Here is a 24,617-nt window from a genome sequence, read left to right as displayed (position 1 = left end):
TATTTTTTTTCTTTTTACTAAGACTTATTATACTGTACCCACCAATATAAGACTTGTTATATTGCACCCACTAAAATGTGGGGTTTTTTTCCCAAATTTCTACTTAATAAATCTTTTCTCAGTTTTGCAGTCTGCAGACAGATAAATAGATATAAATTTGAGACCAATTCTTAGATTCTAGCAAACACTCATGTCATCTGATATTTTACGGGAAGCCACCTGTGAACTGTGTGAGAACTAAAACCAGCATCAAAGCCATTGAGTGGGAAAGTCTAATATCTGGGCACTCACAGCGGCATTCCTGCTGTCTGAGAGTGCCTGGTACATGTGACATTCTGCCTAGCCCTGTAAGGTTCTACAGAGCACCACAGATAGGGTGACCTGCTGCAGCCACATAGACACACAGCCTCTCAGAGATTGGTGTGGCCTGCCAAGAAGTTTGCTGCAAGTCCCCTGCCACACCCAGAAGGAAGCCTCCTCCCTCTGAAACCTCATCCCTGCCTTTGATGTACTCCCTTAAATAAAGGACCTGAGCCATTTCCTAGTTCATTCTGTTCCAGCTCCTATGTGGACTGGAAGAAACTATCAGACTCTCCACTTCCCCTTTAAAACTGTTTCCTGGCTCTGACTCTTTATCTTCACTATTTCAGATTCTTATTTTTCTCAGGTCGCTTATCCCCTCTTGAGCAAGAAACTGCCCTGGTGGGGTGCTGGTTACTCCACAACAATATTTGTGTTGTATGATACATCTTCTCCTTCCATGTGCTTTGTCTTCTGTTTATCAGGAGCTGCTCTTATTACAAATTGAAGTTAAAAGATTAAAAGGGAACATCCAGACTGCATCAGATGTTATGAATAAGAATCTTTGGAGCAAGTGTATGACTATATATGTTTTTTTAATTCACAGGTGTTTTTAAGGCAAACAAAAAACTTTTAACCAATGACAATTTTTAAAAACTACAATCTGTCTCTAGCATTCAATCTACTACAGCCAATGTCACCAGAACACACAATATTCAAGGATTTGTTCTCATTCATTTTACTTCTTGGTTTGCTTGTAGAAAAGTGAAAGATAATTTTTTGTGCATCAGAAACAACTAAAAGAACAAACAAAAATCCATGTAAAAATGGTGATAGCTTATATGTTATCTGGAAGACTTCACTTCTGCCAGAAAATAAAGATAGGTGAATGAAGACATACCTGTTAAACAGTCTTTACTTTCTCAAGTCAGTTTTTCTTACTCAATTTCTATGGACTCAGTAGCAACTTCCATTCTGTCATATGTTTTCTGACAATTAGAGCTTGCAAATTTTTAATATCTCTATTTTCAGCAGTATTTTATTGGGGAATAGGAAGAAGATGCATCAGGATTGTTCATCAAACACAATTTCAAAATTTTAATTAATGAAGTCTGTGAAATATATGACTTAACATGAATAGCAATTGTCATGATTGCATAAATCCTTCATCAGGCTAGACTTTAGCCTTGGGTGACATCATCCAAACTGTTGTTATTTTTTTTTTTAAATACCAGGTTTTTCTCCTTATTGAGGCTACTAATTTCTTTCCTCTTTTTTCACCTCTACACATTTTCTAGCCACTTGATTTATTGAGAGTTACAATTAACTGAGTGAATACATTTTGTTCTATTGTATACTAACTGAACCTTTTACTTTAAATCTATATGGATCATATATTCTAATCTTAACTACGAATGCATACCTATATCCTAATTGTGAGTCCTTACATTCCTTTTTATTTACAGTTTGTTTCAAATTCATATACTTATTCAATTTTACATTATAGGTAGAGTGCAGGAATTCTCAGTGAAAGAACCAGAAACTCAAAAACAGCATCTTACTGCATCAATAAAGTATTTTGGAAAATCAGCAGAAGTATCTTTTTCTTCCCTTAATTGTGTGTTTCCTTGACTACTCCAGAAGGTGCAACACATCCATTGTTATTTAAAGGTTCTAAATTTGGTTCTTCAGTGATTTTTTCTCTGTTTTCTGATGCCTTGGTATCTTTTCCTTCATATTTTTTCTTCATGGCATAAATTAATACAATATATAAAATAAGTGCTAGAACTTTTAACAGTAGTATCAAGCCCATGTAGACGTATCTATGAAAAGAGATAGAAAAGATTCGATTATCATTTTACATTTACAAAATAACGTATTTCTCTCTAGAATGCAGGCTTTACTGGAAAAAAATTTCTTTGAAATTATGTATAAAATTACAAAGGTAACAATTGTAGTGACCCTTTCATTGGGGTATTTTGGAAGGAAGAAAAACATCCAAATCTATATCCCCTAAAACCATTCTGTCCCACCTAAGAGATGGGGGAGGTACTAACAAATATGCTTGAAGTTCACAATTCAAAGATCCAGACCCACTAAAAAACTGGAACTTCTTCATAGCACTGTGAAATGCACCCCTTCTCCTGTACCTTATACCATATTCCTAAAGAATTATTTACACAGTCTCTTTTACCTAATGAGTTATGTTTAGCTGTCAAGAAAAAAAATCAGAAGTCTATACTAAAGGCAAAAACAATTTGAAGAACATGAGAAAGACTAAAAACTAGCCATAGATTGTCAGGGATGTTGGAATTGTCAGAATGGGAATTTGAGATAACTATGATTAACTTGCTATGGAGTCTAATAGATAAAGTAGCAGAATGCAGAAATAGATGGGTGATTCATGCAGAGTGATGGAAATTCTCCTAAGAACCAAAGGGGAAAAATGCTAGAGGTCAAAAATTCTGAAACAGAAATGAAAAATATCTTTGATGAAACAGCTGAGACAAGAAATTCTGAGTTTGAAGGTACTTCAAAAGAAACTTCAAAACTGAAAAAGGAAAGAGAAAAAAGACGAAAAAAAAAAAAGTCCTAGAATATCCAAGAACTTTCACCACTTCTATTCAACATAGTCCTTGAAATTAGCCATAGCAATTAGAAGAAATAAATTAAAGGGAAAATACTAGAAAAAGAAGAACTCAAACTATCCCTATTTGCCAGTTACATGATTCTATATTTAGAAGACCCAAAAAATTCCACCAGAAAACTTCTAGAACTCATAAGTGAATTCAGTAAAGTAGCGGGATATAAAATTAACACCCATTAATCAATTGTGTTCCTATACATCAGTGGTGAATCAAATAAAAGAGAAATTAGGAAAACTATCCCATTCACTATAGCCTCAAAGAAAATAAAATAATTGGGAATCAATTTAACAGAGGATGAAAGACCTCTACAAAGAAAACTACAGATCACTAATTAAAGAAATTGAAGAAGACCTTAGATAGGCAGAATTAATATTGTCAAAATGGCCATACTACCAAAAGTACTATACAGATTTAATGCAATTCTTATTAAGGCTATGATGATGTTCTTAATAAAAATAGAAAAAGCAGTCATGAAATTCTTCTGGAAAAATAGGAGACCCAGAATAGCTAAAGCAATCCTTAGTAAGGAGAATGAAGCAGTTGGCATCACTATACCTGAACTTAAACTATACTACAGAGCAGTAGTAACAAAAACAGCATGGTATTGGCAGCAAAATAGACTTATAGACCAATGGTACAGAATAGATAGAGACACAGAGACAGACCCACATAACTACAGTTATCTCATACTAGACAAATGCATCACAAACATATAATGGAGAAAAAATAGCCTCTTCAATAAACAGTGCTTGGAAAAATGGAAATCCATATGTAGCAATATGAAATTAAACCCCTAGGCTTTAGACCAGAGTCCCTGTGCTACTAGAAGGAAAAGTAGGCCCAACTCTCCACCATGTAGGCTTAGGAACTGACTTTTCAACAAGAGTCCTAAAACACAAGAAGTAAAATCAAGAATCAATAAACCAGATGGTATCAACCAAAAAGCTTCTTCACAATAAAGGATACAATAAAAAATGAGAAGAGAGAGCCTATAGAATGTGAGAAAATCTTTGTCACCTTCACCTCAGATAGAGCATTAATCTCTAGGATATATCAAGAAATCAAAAAACTTAATACCCCCCCCCCAAAAAAAAAAAAAAAACCCACAAATAACCTAATCATTTAATGGGTTAAGGAACTGAACAGACACTTCAAGTAAGAAATACAATCAGCCAACAAATATATGAAAAAAATGTTCAACATATCTAGCAATCTAGAGAAATGCAAATTCAAACTACACTTGAGATTTCATCTCACTCCAGTCAAATGGCAGTTATCAAGAATACAAGTAATAATAAATATTGGCAAGGAAAATGTGGGAAACAAGGTTCACTGATATATTGCTATTGGGAATGCAAATTGGTGCAACCACTGTGGAAAGTAGTATGGAGATTCCTCATTAAACTTGGAATGTAATCATCATTTAACCAAGTTATCCCACTCCTTGGCATGTACCCAAAGGACTTAAAATTAGCATCCTCTAGTGACACAGCCACATCAATTTTATAGCAGCTCAACTCACAATAGCTAAGCTATTGAACCAACCTAGATGCCCCTCAATAGATAAATAGATAAAGAAACTATGGTATATATACACATGGAATATTACTGAGCTATAATAAATAATGATCTTATGGCATTTGCCAGTAAATGGATGGAACTGGAGATTATCATGGTAAGTGAAATAAGCCAATCTCAAAAAACCTAAGGCCAAATGCTCTCTCTGATACGCAGATGCTGACTCATAATAGGTGGGATAGAGGGAGGGGAGGACATTTACTGGATTGGACATGAGGAATTGGAGAAACGGAGGTGGGATGGCAGTGGGAAAGACAGTAGAATGAATTGGACATAACATCCTATGTTCACATATGAATACATGACCAGTGTAACTCCACATCATGAACAACCCCAAGAATGGGAAGTTATACTCCACATATATACAATATATCAAAATACATTCTACTGTCATGTATAACTAAAAATAACAAATAAAAAATTTTTTAAAAAGAACCTTGGAACAACTATCTAAATATATATAATGGGAATACTAGATGGAGAAGAGAAAGAAAAAATAGTTTGAAACCATAATGACTTATGATTTTCCTAAATTATTGTCAGACACTAAACTACAGATCAACTAAGCTCAGAGAACACCAAAAATTTAAATAAACTATAGCTAATTATAACATTTTTGAATTACAGAAAGTCAAATAAAATATCCTGAAAGAAAACAGGGGGAAAACCACTTACCTATAGAGGAGTAAAGATTACTTTGACTTTTATTCAGAAACCATGTGAGAAAGGAGAAAATGAAGTGAAATATTCAAAGTATTGGGCAGAAAAGAAATTCATCCATTTAAAATTCATCAAAATAAAATTTTAGATATCCCTATCTCAAAAAAATACATAGAAATAAAGACATTCCAGACAAAAGTTTATAGAATGTGCTGCTAATAGACCTGCCTTGCAAAAATATTAAATAAGTTCTTTTTTAAAAAAGAAATAGCTATTTATTCTATTTTGTTATACATAACAGCAGAAAGCATTTTAATTCATAGTACACACAAAGAGAACAATTTTTCATTTCTCTGGTTGTACACAAAGTAGAGTAACACCATTTGTGACTTCATACATGCACCTAGGGTAATGATGTCCATCTCATCCCACCCTCTTTCCTATCCCCATGCATCCTCCTTTCCCTTCTCTCTCCTTTGTCTCATCCAAAATTCCTCCCAAGCTCTCCCCGTCACCTATTATGGGTCAGCAACTACTTATCAGAGAAAACATTCAGCATTTGTTTTTTTGGAATTGGCTTAATTCACTTAGCATAATACTCTCCAACTCCATCTATTTACCAGCAAATGCCATGATTTTATTCTCTTTTAATGCTGAGTAACATTCCATTGTGTATATATACCACAGTTTTTTTTATCCATTCATCTATTGAAAGGCATCTAGGTTGGTTCCACAATTAAATAAGTTCTTCTTTGAGAAGGAAAATTATATAAGGTAGTTCTTTACTATAATGGTTTGGCTTACTATTTTTCAACTTTTCAATAATGTTAGAGCAATATGTATTCAGTAGAAATCACATTTTGAAGTTTTATCTCCTCTTGAGCCAGTGATATGTGGTATGATACTATCTTATGATGCTGAACAGCAGCAGTAAGCTGTTGCTTCTGGTCAGCCCACAATTATCAGAGTAGACAACCAAAACTAGACAGTGTACTATGTTGCTAGTATTCTTTGGTTATTCCATTTTGTGTTTTAACATCCCCTCATGGCTACAAAAAGACCATCTGTGTACATACATGAGATATTCAATATTTTATATAAAATGGGTTCGGTAATAAATAATTCTGCTCATCTGTAGGCTAATGTAAGTGTTCTCAGAACCTTTAAGGTAAGCTGGGCTAAGCTATGATGTCTTGGATATTGGATAAGATGTATTAAATGCATTTGCAACTTACAATATTTTCAATTTACAATGAACTCCATTGTAAGTCAAGGCATATCTAAAGATCAGAAACTTGGGTAGATATAAAGAAAGAAAGAGCATCAGAAAAAAAATGAAAGTAAAAGAAAAACTTTTTTCTTTTTCTTATTCTTAATTGATCTAACAGATAACAGCTTATTCAAAATGGTAGAAACAATGTATTTGATTTTATATGGAATATATACATGCATACATATGCTCATGCATGCTTATATGTAAGCAAAATGAATGAAAGCTTTCCACTGAGTCAGGAATAAGGAAAGTGAGTTCCCTCTCCACTGCTTTTCAATCTTATATTGGAAGGTCTAGTTAATATAAACAAACCAAACAAAACAAAAGCAGCAAATAAAATGTATACAGATTGAGAAGAAAGAAAAAAAATATTTGAGATGACATGGTTATTTATGTAGAAAGTCTTAAAGAATAGATATAAACTCTCCTGAAGTAATAAATGATTATAGTAAGGTTATAGGATACATCATTAATATGCCAATATTTTTCTACATACCATGTTAGAAATTTAAAACATGTTACCACTTATATAAGCAGTTCCAAAATGAAATACTAGTGCAAACCTAATGAAGTGTATAAAAAATCTGTATGAAGAAAACTATAAAACCCTAATGAAGGAAATAGATGAACTAAATAAATGGGGAGATATCCTATGTTCTTGTACAAGAACGCTCAATATTGTCAAGATGCCTAATTCTCCCGATTTGTTCCATAGACTCAAGACAAACCCATCAAATTCCCAGTGAACTACTTTGTGGATGTCAACAAATTAAATTCTAAATTTGTAGAGGGGCAAAAACCCAGAATAGCCAAAACAATACTGAAGAACAAAGTTGTAGGGCTGACAATACCTGACTTCAAGACTTACCATAAAGCTACAGGAATCAAGACAGTGTGGTACTGGTGAAAGAATAGATAAATCAAAGGAATAGAGAGCTCAGAAAAGGACAACTGATCTTTAACAAAGGAGCAAAGGCATTATAATAGAATGAAGACAGTCTTTTCAACAAATAGTACTAGACCAACTGAACATCCAAAAGAGAAATAATAAATGTAGGCACAAATAATGGTTTTAAGAACTCTTTATATATTTAGGTCATTTTCTTGTGTCTTTGTCACAAGTTGCAATTTTTTAAAAATTAATCTTTTTTTCTTTGAACTTTGCTAAAATAAGTTTTCTTATGCAGAGTTTTAAAAATGTTTCATCTTTTTTTCTCTTATGGTTTTTGAAGTTTGGGTCATACTTAGGACATACTCCAGCTTCACATATAATTTTAACGTAAATTACAATGAGTTCTTCTAATACTTGTAGTTTTTAATTAGACAATATGTAAATTTGCAACTAATTTTATTTAAGGCTTAAGATATCATTGCAAGGGACTGGGTTTGTGGTTCAGTGGTAGAGCGCTTGCCTAGCACACATGCAGCACTGGGTTCCATCCTCATCACCACAAAAAAATAAAAATAAAAATAAATAAAATAAAGTTATGGTGTCCATGTACAACTAAAAATATGAAAAACATAAAGATATAATTGCAAGGTTTTTTCCCACATTATCATTCCAGTTTTTTTCTTATAGCACTTACAAAATTTCTCTCCCAATGTATAGAAGACTATAGAGACATTTTTCCTCTTTTTTCCCCCTAGGCATGAACAGAACCCCAGTTCTCCATTATATGTCTTCCTACAGAATCCAAATACAATGAAATACATATTTTCCCCCAAAAAAGATTTTTAAATAACAAAACATATGCAAAAATCTTAGCTTTTGGACATGTTACTTTTTACTCTCGAATCTTAAATTCTTCATATTTAAGGGTAAAAATATAAAACATCAATTTCCTACAGTTCTTATGAACATTAAAAAGACAAACTAGGTTGGCTGATACAATATAGAAGACAATGTAAGTGTTCATTAAATTATGGTTCATTTAATTATTAATTTATTAATATACTGAAAATTACATACTAATATAGTCAAAGGAAAAGTCATGAAATATATATATATATGACAACTTACCCAAATAATACAGAATTATATACCCTACAGCTCCCTTGTGCTCCACAGCTGTTGATGGACCACTTCAAACATGTTTTATCAATCAGGGCCCCAAAATATACTGGAGCTAACATTCCTCCTGCAACATCATATGAGAAGCTATCAATTCAAGGAATACATTTCAAATGTAGCTATATGTTACTCTACATTGATTCATTTTGGACTAAGTAAACGTTAAAAAAAATTGTAGGACTCTTCCATCAATTTGGTCTAAATATATGCAAGAATCAAGATTTTATTAGGAATCTCAAAGAGTCACACTATAAAGTAACATAGTAGACATCTTTTATCTGCCCTCACCCTCCCAACATACAATAAAAAAGAAGGAACATTATCCATCTGCAAACTGTTCTTATAATATCAATCAACTGATATCTGATAAAGGAGAGAGGTTGTTAGTAATGTTGGTTCATATGTAATTTTTCTTAGGCAAAAACTGCTGAAACAGTGGAAACAGAATTGATTTTCCAATTTTAGAGTCTGAGTTCATTCCCTTTTGGATTTTTAACATCTGGTCAAAGTTGGCTGCCCAGCCTTACAGACCTATACAATTAATGTGAATTTCTGTTGTTTCACACAAATTCAGCTTAGCCAAATTCCCAGAACTCTTAAGCTGCTTTAGACATTACCTATATCATATTTAGAAGAAAGATCCTCCACTCTGCCTACCTGGAAGAAATATTTCTAGGCAGCAAAGCGTTGGGAACTGCTTACCTTTGTTTCATACTGTGCGAAACAAATGTAACTCCTTGTTCTTAACAGATTAACTTTAACTAGAATCAGTAATCAATTTATCATTTAGATCATTTGGCTTTCCTCTATCTCTTAGTCTTTTAATTTACCACAAAAATAGAAATGAGTCCTACTTTCTTATAATTGCAAATTAATTACTTTCAGTTTTTGAATTTTTACACAAATTCTGAATTTAATATATTTCTCATACCTAGTGTTCGTATAATCAGTGAATGGCAACCCATTGCAAGTGATTTCAATTCAGGTGGAACATTTCTGAAATAAGATAAAGACAAAGAAACATTAAAATCTTTAAAATACCAAATTGAGTTCAATATAAATGTTTCTCAGTGCAGTTTTCTTCACAGTTAAATGAAAACCCTCAAGTGAATGGCCCTATTTATATCATGTACTATTATATTTTCAATCTTTTAAGGCAAACTCCTAGGTGATAATAATTGTTATTCCCTAATTATTTAATATTTTATGACTTGAAGACAGTTTGTCAAACAGTTTTACATTCAATCCTTATGAAATTCCTGTGAGAAAGTGGTAGTAAAAGTAACATTAGGATGCCCACGAAGACGATCTTTAACAGGGTCTATTCAGTCAACACAGCCCAGAGGAAAAGAGCAGATCCTTTTATCTAGGTTACCTGGGTACAAGTAGGAGACCTCTTTTGCCTCTTATTTATGTCATTAATATTAACAGAAAATTTTACTAATATATTTCACAAATTATGTATGCAGCCAGAAGAGTAAAAAAAATTATCTGTATTCCAGTGTCTAGTGTATTTAACTATCATCTTAAAAGCAGAGGGAACATTTGTATCCTAGGTTAGAATTTCACTTGCTCTTGCATTTAGAAAGTTATTTCCACAATTACATTGATCTGTGTTCAGTGAGCTGTTGATACCATCATCCATGACAACATAATATACATTAAATAAGACAGCACTAAGTGGTGGGCTGAGTTGGGAGAAGTGAGGATATTTCAAAAATCCCACTTTTAACTGAAATATTGAATTGAATAATAAAAAATTGAATTCTTTGCCTTGAGTTATTTGTTCCAAGAGCTAAGTAGACATGATCATTTAACAAACATTAAGCACCTCCCAGGGATGTCACGTTAGTAGTACTTGTTCAGGAGAATAGAGAGATAAATGATATTTCATGTCAACTAAGTAACCTGGAGAAATCATTTAACCTTTCTTTTGGATAATAGTGCTTATGTGCTGTGAGAATCTTGTAATACAATGAACTAGCCCTTTGAACCTCAATTTTTTTCACATATACTGTCCTCTTAATCCATACGAGAGAGCTACTATTTGTTGAGCTTCTCAAAGTATTAGAGAAAACTGGGTGTAGTGGCATACACCTATAGTCGTATCTGCTCAGGAGGTTGGGGCAGGAGCATTGCTTGAGCCCAGGAGATGAAGACCAGCCTGGGCAATATAGTAAAACCTCATATAAAAGAAAAAAAAATATTTGCAAGAACTTATAAAGTTAAACAGGGCAAAAATTAAATTAAATATAGCATAACACAAAATACATATCAAACATATATACTAGGAAAAATAACTTGTAATTACTTTGGCTATGATAAAAAGAGCAGCAATGCTTTGCTAGTTCTCCTGTGGGTATGGAAGCTATGCCTATTATTCAAGGAGGTGTTTTCATGCATAAGGGAGAAGAAAAAGTCCCCAGGAAGGGGAAGTTAACTTGTCCATTGAAATGTCTCTCTCGAATATAAGATTTCTCAAGGGAGAAATTGCAGTTTATTCCTGCCTTAGGTGTCTGATAAGTGCCTGAACTGCCTTTTCCCACTATAGTTGATTTTCAAAGGGTGTACTTGGATCACACATAGAAACACAAGAGGCAAAATGATAAGTTTTATCAACTTAGAATTTCACCCAGGTAGAGAATGAGCATGCAGAATTGGGATGCCTTACACATAGGGATAATATTTTCCTAAAAAAGGGCTTGAAAGCTCCAACAATTCAGTGAAAATGATAAATGTCTGTGATATATTGACATGCATATAACAATCAATCACACAGTCCTACATTCACAGGCATGTACACTGACACCTAGCCACATAGTGATGTTCCCTGTCCCCAAGCTCATATTCACATGCTCACATCATTATCATGTAAAGCATTTGTCACTGCAGTGTGACCTCATATCTGATGTTGAACATCTCAGTATTTTGATGGGCCTCTCTTAGGATGAATTCTCAAGAAAACACCCCAAGAAGCTAAATATGTTATTTTTATTTAAAGATTGAAGAATGTCTTCTACATACAACAAATACAATTTGAATTGATCCTCCGTTGTTCTACTAACAGTCAGTCATCAGGATTTATTGTTTTTGGAGATGATTATCAGTAAGACCTAAAAACTCTATCAATAGATAGCATAAGGAATGCTTGTCTCCCTGTATGCAAAAGATTGAAGCAAAGCTCTGCTTATTCCTAAACAAATCCAAATCACTTATATATATGTTAAAAAAAAAAAACTCTACCCTCAGGCTGGGGTGGTGGCTCAGTGGTAGCGTGCTTACCTCACATGTGTGAGGCACTGGGTTTGAGTCTCAGCACTGCATATAAATAATGAATAAAATAAAGGTCCATCAACAACTAAAAAAAAAAAAATTAAAAAAAACCCACTGCCCTCTTTTGGGCCATTTAGAGTTAATATTTAGTTAGTCATAAGATTACATGATGCCTCACATCCCTGGGTTACCAGTAGAATCCCCAAAATTTGGATCTTCTTTAGGTATCATGACTCTCACCTTTTCGCCTGTAATCCCATCCATTATCCTACTTCTTTTTCACCACTTAAGTCTTTCCATTTTGCCCACTGGAATTTGTAGTCTATCACTAGCAAAATGGTTAGATCTAACATTCTTCACAGTCCTTCCACTTTCTTGTTCTAAAGAAAGCCTGCTGTCTCCCTGTGACTCTCTTTCCAAGAGGTGGTTGTTTTTCTCCCACACCTTGTGTATGGCTGGGCTTGAAATGTATGTGTCCTTCTCGTGCTTTTTACCCCTTTCAGATCCAACTATCTCCTCTGAAAGCCATCTAGCTCTCCTAAAAAGCTGTGATATCCTAACATCGGATTCCCAAACCTCCTTGTTGAAGGTATCAATTGACTTGCACACCACCACTCCCATCATTCCTTGACAATTTTAGTTTTAGGTTCTCTTTCATTTTTTCTAAAACTCTCTGCCACTTTACTAGTTATTTTCATATCCACACACAGTCTTCCCAATAATCTTCCACTTTCTTGACCTCTTCTCTTCCAGATCTTACCTGTCTCCTCCACCCTAGAGTCAGACCAATCAGTACACACTTTTCTAATTCCCCATTCTGAGCATCCCTCTCCGCATAACTACCCCCATATTTTAAATTCACTCCATGTAATATACTATCCCCAAACAGCCTGAACCCCACTGGACTCTTCAGAATCTTGACTCCCCCAATGGTTTCATGGACAGTCTCCATTTTCACCTCTTCACTTCCTTCCTCACCATGATGTTTCCTTTGCATACACGCTGGACATTTTTGTTCCTCTCATTCTTTGTTGTATAATCAAAAATATTTTCATTTACCCTCTGCCTTTCCTATTGCGCTGTTTGGAGGAAATCATTCAAAAAATACTGGCTTGGCTAATTTTAAATTCATAAGCACAAATCCCTGGTGGTGTCCCCATACAATCCTATTATATTTTACGTGTTTATTTTCTCAGATGTATTGTTTTTTTCTCCCAGTCTTCAAGACTATTCACTCACATTTCCTGATCTTATCTCAAACTTTTTCTTCTTCATGCTCAGCTGATTACCTTGATTTTTATTTCAGAAAAAGGATTCTAGTATTTCAGAAAAAGGATTCTAGAAAAAGATTCTAGTATTTTTACATAACTAAGACTACATATTTACTTGCCTTTACCAACATGGACTATCTTCCCTTCTATTACAGAGTAAAATGGTGTTCTTGTTCATATTTCCTTCTTCTTTCTTCTGTAAAAGTTCTCTTTCCTGTGTTATCAGCTTCCTTCTCCTCTATCTGGTAAATGTCATCAGCATGCAATCATGTTATTATATCTAGCTTTAAACATAAACAGAACTCTTGGTGTCACAGCCTTGCTGTCTACCACATCTTTTTTCTGCTTTTTTTTTTTTTTAATAACACTGCTCTTAAAAGAGTTTTCTCTACTGGCTAAGTACATTTTCCTTTCTTGCATTTTCTCTTGATGCTTTTTAAAACAGCCTTTAATCCTCCTATTTTCATAAACTATTTTTGTTAAGGCTAACAGTTACCAGCACATCATGAAATACAAGGGTCACTTCCTAGTCCCTAACTCTATGATTTCTCAGCAGCCCTGGACACAGTAGCTCACACACTCCTTCTTAATACTTTCTTCATCTGGCTTCTGGGTCATGGCCCTCTCTTAGTGTTTCTAATGCCCCATAAAACTTCTTTCTCAGTTTCCTTCACTGGTTTCTCTTCCTGTTCTTAATCTCTGAAGTTAGAATGCCTGGGTCTTGGTGTTAGGATCTTCTTTCTTTCTGAGTTCAAATAGAAAGATCTCAGCACTGTCATAGTTTTAAATATCATCTGTATGTTCCTGCTTCCAAAAAATATGCCTCTGATTCCAGTGTTTTATTATTTTCTCTATGTCAGATTATATATGCAATGCTATCACTAGATATCTCACAGGTTTCTCAGATTTATAGAGATAGAACAGGTCCTTGCTTCTCCACTTCCTCCAACCTGTTCCTCTCTTGTAAGGGTTCTGACAGTGGAAATGTACAAGACAGTGAATTTCCTCTGGTGAGAAAACTTTCAAGGAATAATAAAATAATAAGGCATTTTCTTTCCCACAATTGGAATATTCTGCAGTTTTTTCCAGGAACTAGTAAGATAACTAATACATGTGCAATGCCTAGTGCTATATCAATGCCCTGCATGAGGAGGCTCTGTGCTAGAGTCTTATGAGCCTCAACCTTGATCTCAGGCACAGAGCTCCTTGGAATAAAGAAACTCTCTTGTTAGACAACCACAATGCTTCACCAAGTTCTGTGGCACCTGAAGCTGTCCACATAATAGTAGCTTTAAACGATGGACTTTCTTGAGAGCTACACAAAGCTCCTAACATGTGCACATTGAAACTATAGTATGTAACTGAGGAATAAGCTGCATAATGTTGCTAACTCTATAACCTGCCTAAAGACATAATGAACAATAATGTACTACTAATGCCAGTGGCCTAATGTAACCTATTGATATAAATGAAGCCGGCAGCTTGGACAAGGAGACATTCTGCCCTTCTGCCTCTGAATCTTACTTCTGTCTCCTTTAGGTTTCTTTGCAGTTTTTGATTTCTTTCTGCCCAGTAGTACCATGGGCCTCCCAGATATTGGACCAAAACCTTGAAATCATCCTCAAATTCTCTATCTCATATGTTACATCCAACTTATCATCCAATTCCATTTGCCTTGGCCAAAAAAAAAAAAAAATAAGAAAGCAAAGGAAGGAACAAAGAAACAAAGAAGGAAAGAGAAAAATAAAAAAAATGACTGAATTTCAAACTTTTCACTTTCCACTTCCTTTACCATCACCATCATCAATGAACCCCCACCTTGTGGACAGCTGGCATAGCCTTCTTTTATCACTTATTGTTTCTTGCCTCCCTAAAATTATTCTTTCTACAGCAGCCACAGTCAATTAGGTTTGGCATGTTACTACCAGATGCTTAAATCTATCTGGTGCCCAAATGTTTTCTTTCAATGAAATCAATAGATGATTCACACTGACAGGCCTACTAGGATACAAGGTAATGTAAAATGAAGAATTCTTTTAGAATCTAGAAAGATTCTTTTACAATTGAAGTGAAAGTCAATAATTCTGTCTTAATATTCTTAGCAAGAGGAGAAAATATGGAATCTAGATGTCAGAAGAATCAGAGACAAAATCATTATTAATTACAGCATCAAATTATCACAATAATCCTAAAGAATATGCATTATTGAATAATTAAGTAACAAGATATGAACTTGGGTCCCAGATACATTATGAAAAATATGTATATCATTAGGTGTCTTTATAGTGCAGTATATATGAAAGTGGTTCAAAAAGTCATACTCACTTCACAAGCAGCATGACAAATGAGGCGGATCCCAATGCATTGCAAACAGAACTTACGACTTGTGCAGTTAAATAGAAGTAATATTTTTTTTTACAATTATCATCTCTTGGGCATTCACCCAAACGGGCTGAATAATTTGTGTTCTGGAAATTAGACCCTTCTATACAAGTACAGTTATGAAAGACCTAAAAAAACAGTTTTGAAACATTACAGAAAACATTTTTAAAATATGACAATGCTATAGATGCCTTTCATTATATTTAAAGAGATCTTATCCATTCAAACTAAAATATTTACCATTTTAAAAAAATTCTAAAAATACAGTTGCAGAATACAGTCAAAATAGTTTCCTGGAATTTTTTCTAGATAAGAAAATGCAATTCACAGTTAAAACAATTCATTTCTAATTTTAAAGTTAGGAAATAATTGAAGAAATAAATGCTTGACTCTGTATATAAGTTCCTGTATATACTTTTCTCTGTATACAATTTCATCATTTATACACATTTTTCCAAATACTTCTCTTTTGCCCAATTTTACTTTCTATGACTACTCATTCTCTTTGACAATATCTACAAAGTGTCCCTGATAAAAGGATTACGCTAGAGAATATAGAAAGGTAATAGTTTTTGGAGGGGCCCAAAATTGAAACTAGAGTTACCCATAAGAATGAGAAAAGCCCAAGGGAAATGAAGCCAGGCAGGGGTGCTGAAATTCTGTTTTGATAAGCAAAATTGACATCCAAAAGTATAGTGACAGATAATAAAATAGAAGATATTATGGCCAGAAAGATTCAACACAATGGAATGTCCTAACAGTTGGAGCACAGAAAGGGAATGCTTAGAAATATATGATTTTAGAAATTTGATCATGCAAGTCATTTTCATAGACAGGTTGCTTTAAAAAATTCTTTCTGATTCTAGGCTAAACTAAAGTTTAAAAGAAGTTAACCTTGAATCTACTGCTAAGTTCAATTACTAAAGGAAGAACTGAGGAATAATTTGAATCCATACTTGCATGATTCAACAAGCTTTACTTTCCTGGGTTTTTACTTTGTTACTTGTTTTTCAACTAGGAATAAAATTGGAGGACTCCTCTACTGAGCAACTATATTAGCCAATGAAACAAAACTTTGATATAAATATCCTTACTTCAGAAGAGATGGGGCAAATAAAAAACTCTTCTAAAATAAAAAGTTAATTAAAAGTAAAGAGAGAGGTGTTATTATTACTAAGAAATTAGGAGAAGACCTTGGTAGTAATTTTTAAAAGGGAAGATAATGTGACCATGGTAGGTAGACAGAACTCTCTTGAGTTTTCTAATATGCCTTCTCCAGGCTTTACCAAATGCACAAAATAAGACCATGGATTCAATGGGTGCCCTCTCAGTGAAAGGCACTGTAGCCACAAATGTGAAATGTAGGATTTTAAGGATGGTCTTTGAGCCATATTTGTCCAAGTTTCTTAAGTTGTGGCCCAGCTTCAGTGAATCTAGGGTGCTTAATTCTTCAAAGTTTTTCATGCCTTTCCATCATGTAATTAGAATTGTAAGTAAGAGAATGGTGAAAAAAATTGAAAATCAGCCACAGATATGGCAGAAAGCAATGATCATAGTTGGTTATATTGCTTATGTTGGTGATAAGAAAGGGGCCCAGGAGATGATTCTTCATATTGGTAAGATGTTGAGTAGATTGGAGGTATGAGAAATTTCACAAATGATCTCCAACTATTGAGGAATCGCCCAGGGAGCTGGGCAGAACCCATAGCTCACATGGAAGGGAATGTTTTGAGCCTTTGGTTTTGGGGGAACTCTTAATTAGAAGATAAGAAATGGGCAATCAATGAGCATGAAACCATGATTATTTCTTGGAAAGTCATAAGGATAGTGAGTCCAGAGTTAAACTCATCAGAATCTATATACAAAATTGTATAGAGATTATTGTTCTAGTAATGCAGGTAATGCTGAAAAATGAGCTGCTCAGGACTTTCCCCTAACTTCTGAAAAGTAAAGTAATTCTAACTTAACAGAAATCATTGCTTCAGTAAAATGAGATGCTTCCTAGGGACCCTAAATGCATTCATATTCCAGAAAGGTCATATTCTTACAATCTCAAGGCAAAAACAGTAAGGTAATCTCCAGTTAGAGTTCACATAACAGATAACGCTGATTGTGTTCCAAGCAGGATTGTATATGAAGTTTTGTTCACACAGGCATCAGAAAGACAGATAATACTGGAATCTTTTTCTTATATCTTTTATTAAGTCTAATCTGTGATTTTGTTTAAGATTAGGAGAGAAAGTTAAAAATTAATACTCACTATAGACTTTTTCTGGCCACTTGAAGATGTGCATCCTGCTAGACAAGGTGAAATGTAAGTTATTCCATTGTCCCCACAGATGGGTTCCCATTGATCTTCATCACAATTGCAGTCTGAGTTGCAATAAGAATGTGGTACATCTACATGAGATGCCACTGGATTAATTCTGGAAATACATGATAGACACATATCAGAAAGAGAGAGAAAAGAAGAGGAGGAAGGAGGAGGAAGTAAAGAAGATGAGGAGGAGGGGAAGGGAAGTGGCAGAGAAGACAAAGGAGGAAAAAGAATAAGAAAAAAGAAATTAGAGAGTGAGGCTTTCTTTTCCTTTTTTTTTTTAAGTTGGAGAGAGTTAAAGGGACTATGCCAAAGCAGCAAAGTTGTTGCTGTTGTTGTTTTAATGCTCATTCACTTTTTCACCCTCCATCTCTATCAAGACATGATTTATGACCTAGAAAAAGTAAAACTTAAAAAAGAAACCAGAAAGAATATGTGGCAAAAAAATACTTAGGCAAAAAATCTTGGTATTCCAATCAGGAAATTTCACATTAGATGAATCATTTCTTTTTCCTGAAACTTGATTTTTCTTCAGTAAGATAATGGCATTAAACTGAGATTCCTCCCGGCTCACTGTAAAAAGTCACATGACTCCATACATGTTATTTAAGTAGGTTGAACTTTTTAAAGAAAATCTATGTTTTAACTTTATAAGGGAAGAATTCTTTGTGGTCAAAGCAAAACCAGTAAGGATCAATTTTGAAAAGTAAGAAAAATAATAAAATCAGTTGTGAAAGACTAGAAAAGCTCCATATATTTTTAAAATGAAGTTATAACGTGCTTTATAATTTAATATATAATAAGGTATAAATTATAAAATGTAATTGTATAACATGACTAAAGTTTTAAAATACATATTTATATAGTTGATTTTCTACTTACAGATTTTAGAAATTACTCTTTTGTTTTTATAAAAATCTTGATAATAATTGAGGATATTCATTTTAAAGGAGGCAATCAACAAACTTATGGAGAACACTGCCATCTTTCAAATACTAACTTTACTGTGCAGTCCTGTCCTGCTCGGTGATGTTTTAGTCAACAATGGACTACACAGACGAAGGTGGTACATGATTTTACCACCTAGCGATGCTACGAGTGTCTTGGACTGTGTTTACACAATGATAAAATAGACCAACGACACATTTCTAAAAACTTATATTTGACTATACTTAGACAACCCATGACTACACTTGCTCCATTAAACTGGCTTTAGGCTAAAGCCTGTCCTCACAACCAGGGATCCCTGGACCTACAGGTGTAATGTACAGTCAGTCTGAGGTTGTTGTGTGACTCCAAGCAAGGAACAGTTTCTCTAGGTCACAATAAAGGAAGAGATAAAAGCAGGTTTGATTGCATGATCCATAAATTTCCTTTACTTTTGAAATTCAAAGCTCTAGGTGCACTGTATTTTGATTTGCCATAATAGTAGGTATTGGTGGATGGGAACGATTGGCAGTCAAGATTAGGAGCAGGTAGAAATATAATTCAAGATAATTTTGCCAAGCCTCCTAGAATGGTATGATGTTTAGGTAAGGAAACATGGAAAAATTTGATGAATTAAAATTGGCACTTCAGAGATCCGGACTTTGAAAACTCAGAACCAACAGTAAGTAGCACTAATGTGCATGGTTACTCAACTATGATCCAAGGATCTTTGTTGCTTGGATGTGAACCTTTCTAATCTTAAATTGTTAGCTACATTCATGAGATGGTAAGTCTGCATAGGAATTTTTCTCCTGATTTGGAGTGGGCTGAAGTACTAAGAATACTTGACATAGTATGATAATAATAGCAAAGGTTCTCCAACATTTAATATGCAATTATATGCAGGATAGCTAGTAATTCTACTTAGAATGAAAACACCACCAGAAGACAGTTTCAGCTTACAGAAAGCAAGAATTCAGTACAATGTAAAGAAGTGTTCTCTTTTTCAGTTTGTTGAACATCAAAATGTAATGTAGATAAAGGTTGTTAAGTCACTTTTGGAGAATGTCATTTGTATTATACTCACAATCCATCCAAGTTGGTAGTGGTTAAGACTAACTATTTTGGAGCCAAAACTCCTCAAATTTGACCCAGTGAGAGTAAGTGAGATCAAGTTAAGACATTGCTAGTCATATAATCTGTATGTCTCCAAGCCTTACTTTCCACATCTATAAAAATGGAAATAAAACTATCCATCCTGCATAGTAAGTATCCCGTAAATTATAATAATTATTATAATTACAACCTATATAGTTTTTCTTTAAGAAATATCTTAAGAAATATACATTTTAAGAATTTCTAAGTTGAAATTTCTCTCAACTAAAAAAAAAGTTTAAAACTTCTTTCTTCTCTATTTTTCTCAGTCTTTTCATTGGATAGTTAACACATTATGCAGTTGATATAGTGATATATACAAACCCATCATAGGTCAAGGTTAGGCCGGCAATTGATTTGTTTTCACAAAGTAGACCAAATTTTAACAGAAAAAACAAGAAAGACATGAAATAAGTAAAAAATGAAAATTTGGCAATTCCAATCAAGGTCAATTTGAGTTTTTTAATGATATATCCTCCTAAAAACATTCCTGTTGCCATAGCTGGTAAGGTTATGAGTCCTAGAAATAAAAGAAAAATTATAATTACAAAAATACGTTTTTAATATGTCTTTATATATGAAACACATTGTATATCAACCAAATTCATCCATCCCATTACTTCTTAAGGGGAAGGGTAACAGGCAAAATGGAAAGAGAGGGCAAGTTTATCATTTGGGAGAGACAAAAATAATTGTTTCCTGCCAAAGATGAGGATTTGGTCTCCTCAGTATTAAAAAGCAATGATTGATAATATTTGTGTGTCTGAACTGAGAATTTCTGAGGGACTTCCCCCACCCCCAGAAAACAATAACAATATACCATTTTTCTGCTTGTGAAACTTTGATCCTATCATCTAAAATCCTTTACATCTTATAGAATGAAGAATTCTAGCCCTCAAAACCCACTCCAATATTTCCCAGTGATTTAGAATTAAATACTGAAATTAATATCTTATCTATTCATAAAACCCATGAGTAAATAGGTAGGTCTATTATATATATAGTATTAAAAATGGTTGATCCCTCTTCTAACTTTTCCATTCCATTGTCCTGTACAAGTTATTTAAGATGAAGACTCCTTCAACAAAAAGTTTAGTTTAGGTTTCTGGGAGTCAAAACTTAACAGCATTTACAATGTTTTGGGGAATTCATTTTCAAATCATCATTTTCTTTGTTACTTATGATCCAGTTTCATACCACTTGATAAATTTTAAATTCATCAAACAACTACTTAATATCTACAATGTTTTCACAATACTGGAGTTGTGGAAAGAATAATATTAGAAAACATTTCCTCAGCAAGTAGGTCTTATAGGTCACTGAAAATAGATAAACAGAAAATACTCTTTAAAATATGATATTTATTTTGAATTGTGCATATTTTGGTGGTGCATTTAAATTGTTTCTCCTTTTGGAACCATCAATGTCCTGGTTTTTATAAGTAATTAAATCCTGATTTCAGAGTCCATAAATTACAGACTATATGATTGTGCTACAAAATGGTTTGTCTCAATATCTCATCACAAAATTACAAGATCTAATTATTCAGGTACCATGTCTAAATGTTCCATTTATATACACCTTTTCCTTTAGGAGCTATATAACATGAGATGCAACTTTTAGTGCAATAAAGTAAAGATATCAGATTAACAAATTTAATAAAGTTTGAGAGAGAATAAATAGAAATTATTTACTAAAATATAAAGTTACATTCACAATAAAATGTCACTTGAAATACACTGACTAGTAGTACACAATCCATCAAGCAAATAGGTAAAAAATATGTCTTACCCAACAAAATATTAGCCTGAGATGCTGACTGACCATATTGTTGCTCTGTGTATTTGAATACATAAGTAAAAAAACCAATAAAGCCACTTATCTGTAGCAATGTCAAAATCAAGAATATAACATAGAGGTGATTGGTAAGGAGGATTTTCAAAGACTGGAAAAAACCTTAAAATTATGAAAATAAAGAAAATATTACAATACAACTTAAATATACACTAATCTTTTATACTATATAAGATTGAACATTACTTAAACACATAATAAATGAGTAACAATAGACTGGTATCCTACTGTCATAAGTTATTTGTTTGTTTTTGGGTGGTCCTGAGATCAAAACCAGAGCCTCATAATGCTACACAAGAACTCTGCTAGTGAGATTCATCTGCAGCCCTCAACAATTTTTAAAAACATAATCCTTCAATATTTCCAGAACATACATTAATATTTATTTGTTTAGTTCATTTTACCCCACACCCAAAATTAAATCATACATGCATGCTTTTTTGCAACTTGCTTTGTTAACTTAATATTTGGTTATTCTGGGCACTTTACCAATATATTACATATTTATTTATTTGTTCATTTAACAAATATTTGGTTTACAATTCAGTTAGGTACTAACCAATACATTAAGTGTTCAAGTAAGAATATACATGCAATGTCTCTTATTTATCAGCATTTAATGATATAATCATTATATTAACAATATCATTAATTATTCAACAGAAATTTAAATGATAGCATAATCCAAAACTTCACAAAAGTAAGGTTCAAAAATATTAAATATCAATTTAGTATGAGAATTCAGACATCTTGTTACCTGGTATACAGCTTTTCTATCATAAAATACTGACTCAGTAAATCTGGAAATATCTTAAATAGAACCTTAGTTCTACTTAAGAACATGAATCATGTGTCTAAAGATCCAAGGAGAACCAGGATATAATGATGTTGTGTCTCACGTGACATTATGACAGGAATCACACAACTTCTGCATACAATGAGGTGTGTAACAAAATTATAACTTATCCATGGCAGAATTTATGGGATATACATCTGTGATTACCAGGTCAACCAGCAGTTAACAGTAGATAAAGGGAGAAAGAACTACATAGGAAAGCAATAGGAAGTTTCAGAGTCAAGTAGGACCAAACCAGACATTGTTACTGAGAAATAGATGACATGGTCTTTAAAAGAATTTGCCCTTTATGTGTTAAAGATTTCCAATGGATATGATCATTGATATGAACTAAGATTTCCATCTAATGTCAACTAAAAAAATAATTTTATATACTTATTATAAGAAGAAAAGAGAATCATGGCAAAGGGCACAAAGAAAAAAGAAGAGGGCATTTTTTTTTAACCAGGAATAAACAGCCTTTAAAACGATTAGGCCAAAATACTAAACTTCTCTCTTTAGCATTCCCCAGATCAGAAAGACTATCACTGATTTGTGAGCCATTCTAAATGAGCTGTGACCTTTGATTAAAAGAAACAGAGGCTATAAATTCATCAAATCAATTGTATTTTGGAGGTGACTGAGAACATAGTTGACATCTTGACTGAACTTCCACACAATCATGATCCAATAAGTATCTTTAATAAATGGATCAATAAGTAATTCAAGTGGCATTAAGCTGATTGCCTCAGAAAGCAATTGTTTTCTTTGGGACTGTTCTCAATTTTTACACACTGTTTTCTTTGAACTGAAATCTTGCTTTCTTTCCTTCAAATCAATCAACCTTAGTTCTACTTAAGAACATGTAGAATAAATACAACAGTTTTCCTTCTGACCTTGTATTTTTAGTTTTTTCTTCTATTCCTGCTAGATACAAAATTGAGGTCCTCTTTAACTATTTGGGTCACTATCCTGCAAACACAGTCGTAATTATTGCTGATGACTGTAATTGTCCTATTTTTAAAATTTTTTATTTATTTATATTTAGTTGTAGTTGGACACAATACCTTTATTTTATTTTTATGTAGTACTGAGGATTGAACCCAGGGCCTCGCATGTGCTGGGCGAGCACTCTACCACTGAGCCACAAACCAAGCCCCATAATTGTCCTATTTTGGCAGCTTTATTATCCTCTCTGTTCTTTTTTGAGCGAAAGCAGTCAAACCTAGTTTCTATAAGTTTAGACAATCTGTGGATGTTTATGGATTTGATCTGGTAGAGTAGAAGCAGCCTGTGCAAATGAAAATTTTCTGGATATGCTGTCAATGTGCCTGTTAAGTTTCAAAAACTTCTAGCTCAGAGGTGTGCTGGGATAATAATGAATAATGAACTTTGGGAAGTAAGGCCTGATTTGTAGTATTTCTCAATTTCCAATGGATAAATTCTCCTGCTTTGGCCAATTCAAGCTACCAATGTAGTTGAAAATTTAACAATGGTTCATGAGCCAACACAACCTGACTCCAGCATACCATTGTTGTTAGGTCAGAGTGATGGAAAGAAAGAAATAACAAATGGATAAGTGGAAGAATTGATGACAGAAAGAATTGGGGCTATCCTTGAGAATTTGTAATTCCATTTCAATGTCAATTTGAAAAGGTGTCCAAGGATTTAGGCATTGCGTTGTTTTGGATTTTAGTATTTCACCATTTCCTTCCAATCTGAAAATTGCTGTCAACACTTCATTATTTCGACTATTTTTCTTTGACTGTTGGACCATTCTCTTGGTTATTACTTCTCTGTGGTTGTCTACAAGCCCCCAAGGGAAGACTTGTTATCAAATAGTAGAAGATCCTAATTCATATTACTGACTCCAATGATTTCAACTATTACTGTTTCTACTTCATTTTTTTAACATCTTAATGAGCATTTTTAATACAATTACCAAGAAAAAAAAATTAGTCTAATCACCAGTCAGAAATCTTTCCTAAGTTCCTTCTCCTTACTCCATGTCTCCACCTGAGAATAGTTAAGTTTAACCAAACCAAAGTACTTAAGGCTGTTAATGCAATTGTC

At 33.5% G+C, this 24,617-nt stretch overlaps 1 protein-coding gene across 4 annotated transcripts in view; it reads right to left on the bottom strand.

The window, feature by feature from the left end:
• Positions 1 to 91: 91 nt before the first annotated feature.
• The window catches only part of Slco1b3 (solute carrier organic anion transporter family member 1B3), a 73,570-nt gene continuing 49,044 nt past the window's right edge, over positions 92 to 24,617 (bottom strand). For 2 of the 4 annotated variants that reach the window (XM_015498218.2, XM_048787274.1), the window contains exons 9-15: positions 21,647 to 21,811; positions 20,180 to 20,375; positions 17,717 to 17,882; positions 15,400 to 15,584; positions 9,462 to 9,526; positions 8,480 to 8,597; positions 92 to 2,123 (exon numbers count right to left, since the gene is read on the bottom strand). In XM_015498218.2, the coding sequence (XP_015353704.1) occupies positions 1,913 to 2,123; positions 8,480 to 8,597; positions 9,462 to 9,526; positions 15,400 to 15,584; positions 17,717 to 17,882; positions 20,180 to 20,375; positions 21,647 to 21,811 (1,106 nt within the window). In that variant the 3' untranslated portion in view covers positions 92 to 1,912. Of the gene's footprint in view, positions 2,124 to 8,479; positions 8,598 to 9,460; positions 13,317 to 15,399; positions 15,585 to 17,716; positions 17,883 to 20,179; positions 20,376 to 21,646; positions 21,812 to 24,617 lie in introns of those variants that run through there. The other 2 variants (XR_001504814.2, XM_015498219.2) reach the window with 2 other exon arrangements.

The sequence above is a fragment of the Marmota marmota genome, unplaced genomic scaffold (genome assembly GCF_001458135.2).
Source record: "Marmota marmota marmota unplaced genomic scaffold, marMar, whole genome shotgun sequence".
Lineage (NCBI taxonomy): Eukaryota > Metazoa > Chordata > Mammalia > Rodentia > Sciuridae > Marmota > Marmota marmota.
Note: the sequence above shows the minus strand (reverse complement) of the source record. Positions and strands in the feature narration are given on the sequence as shown.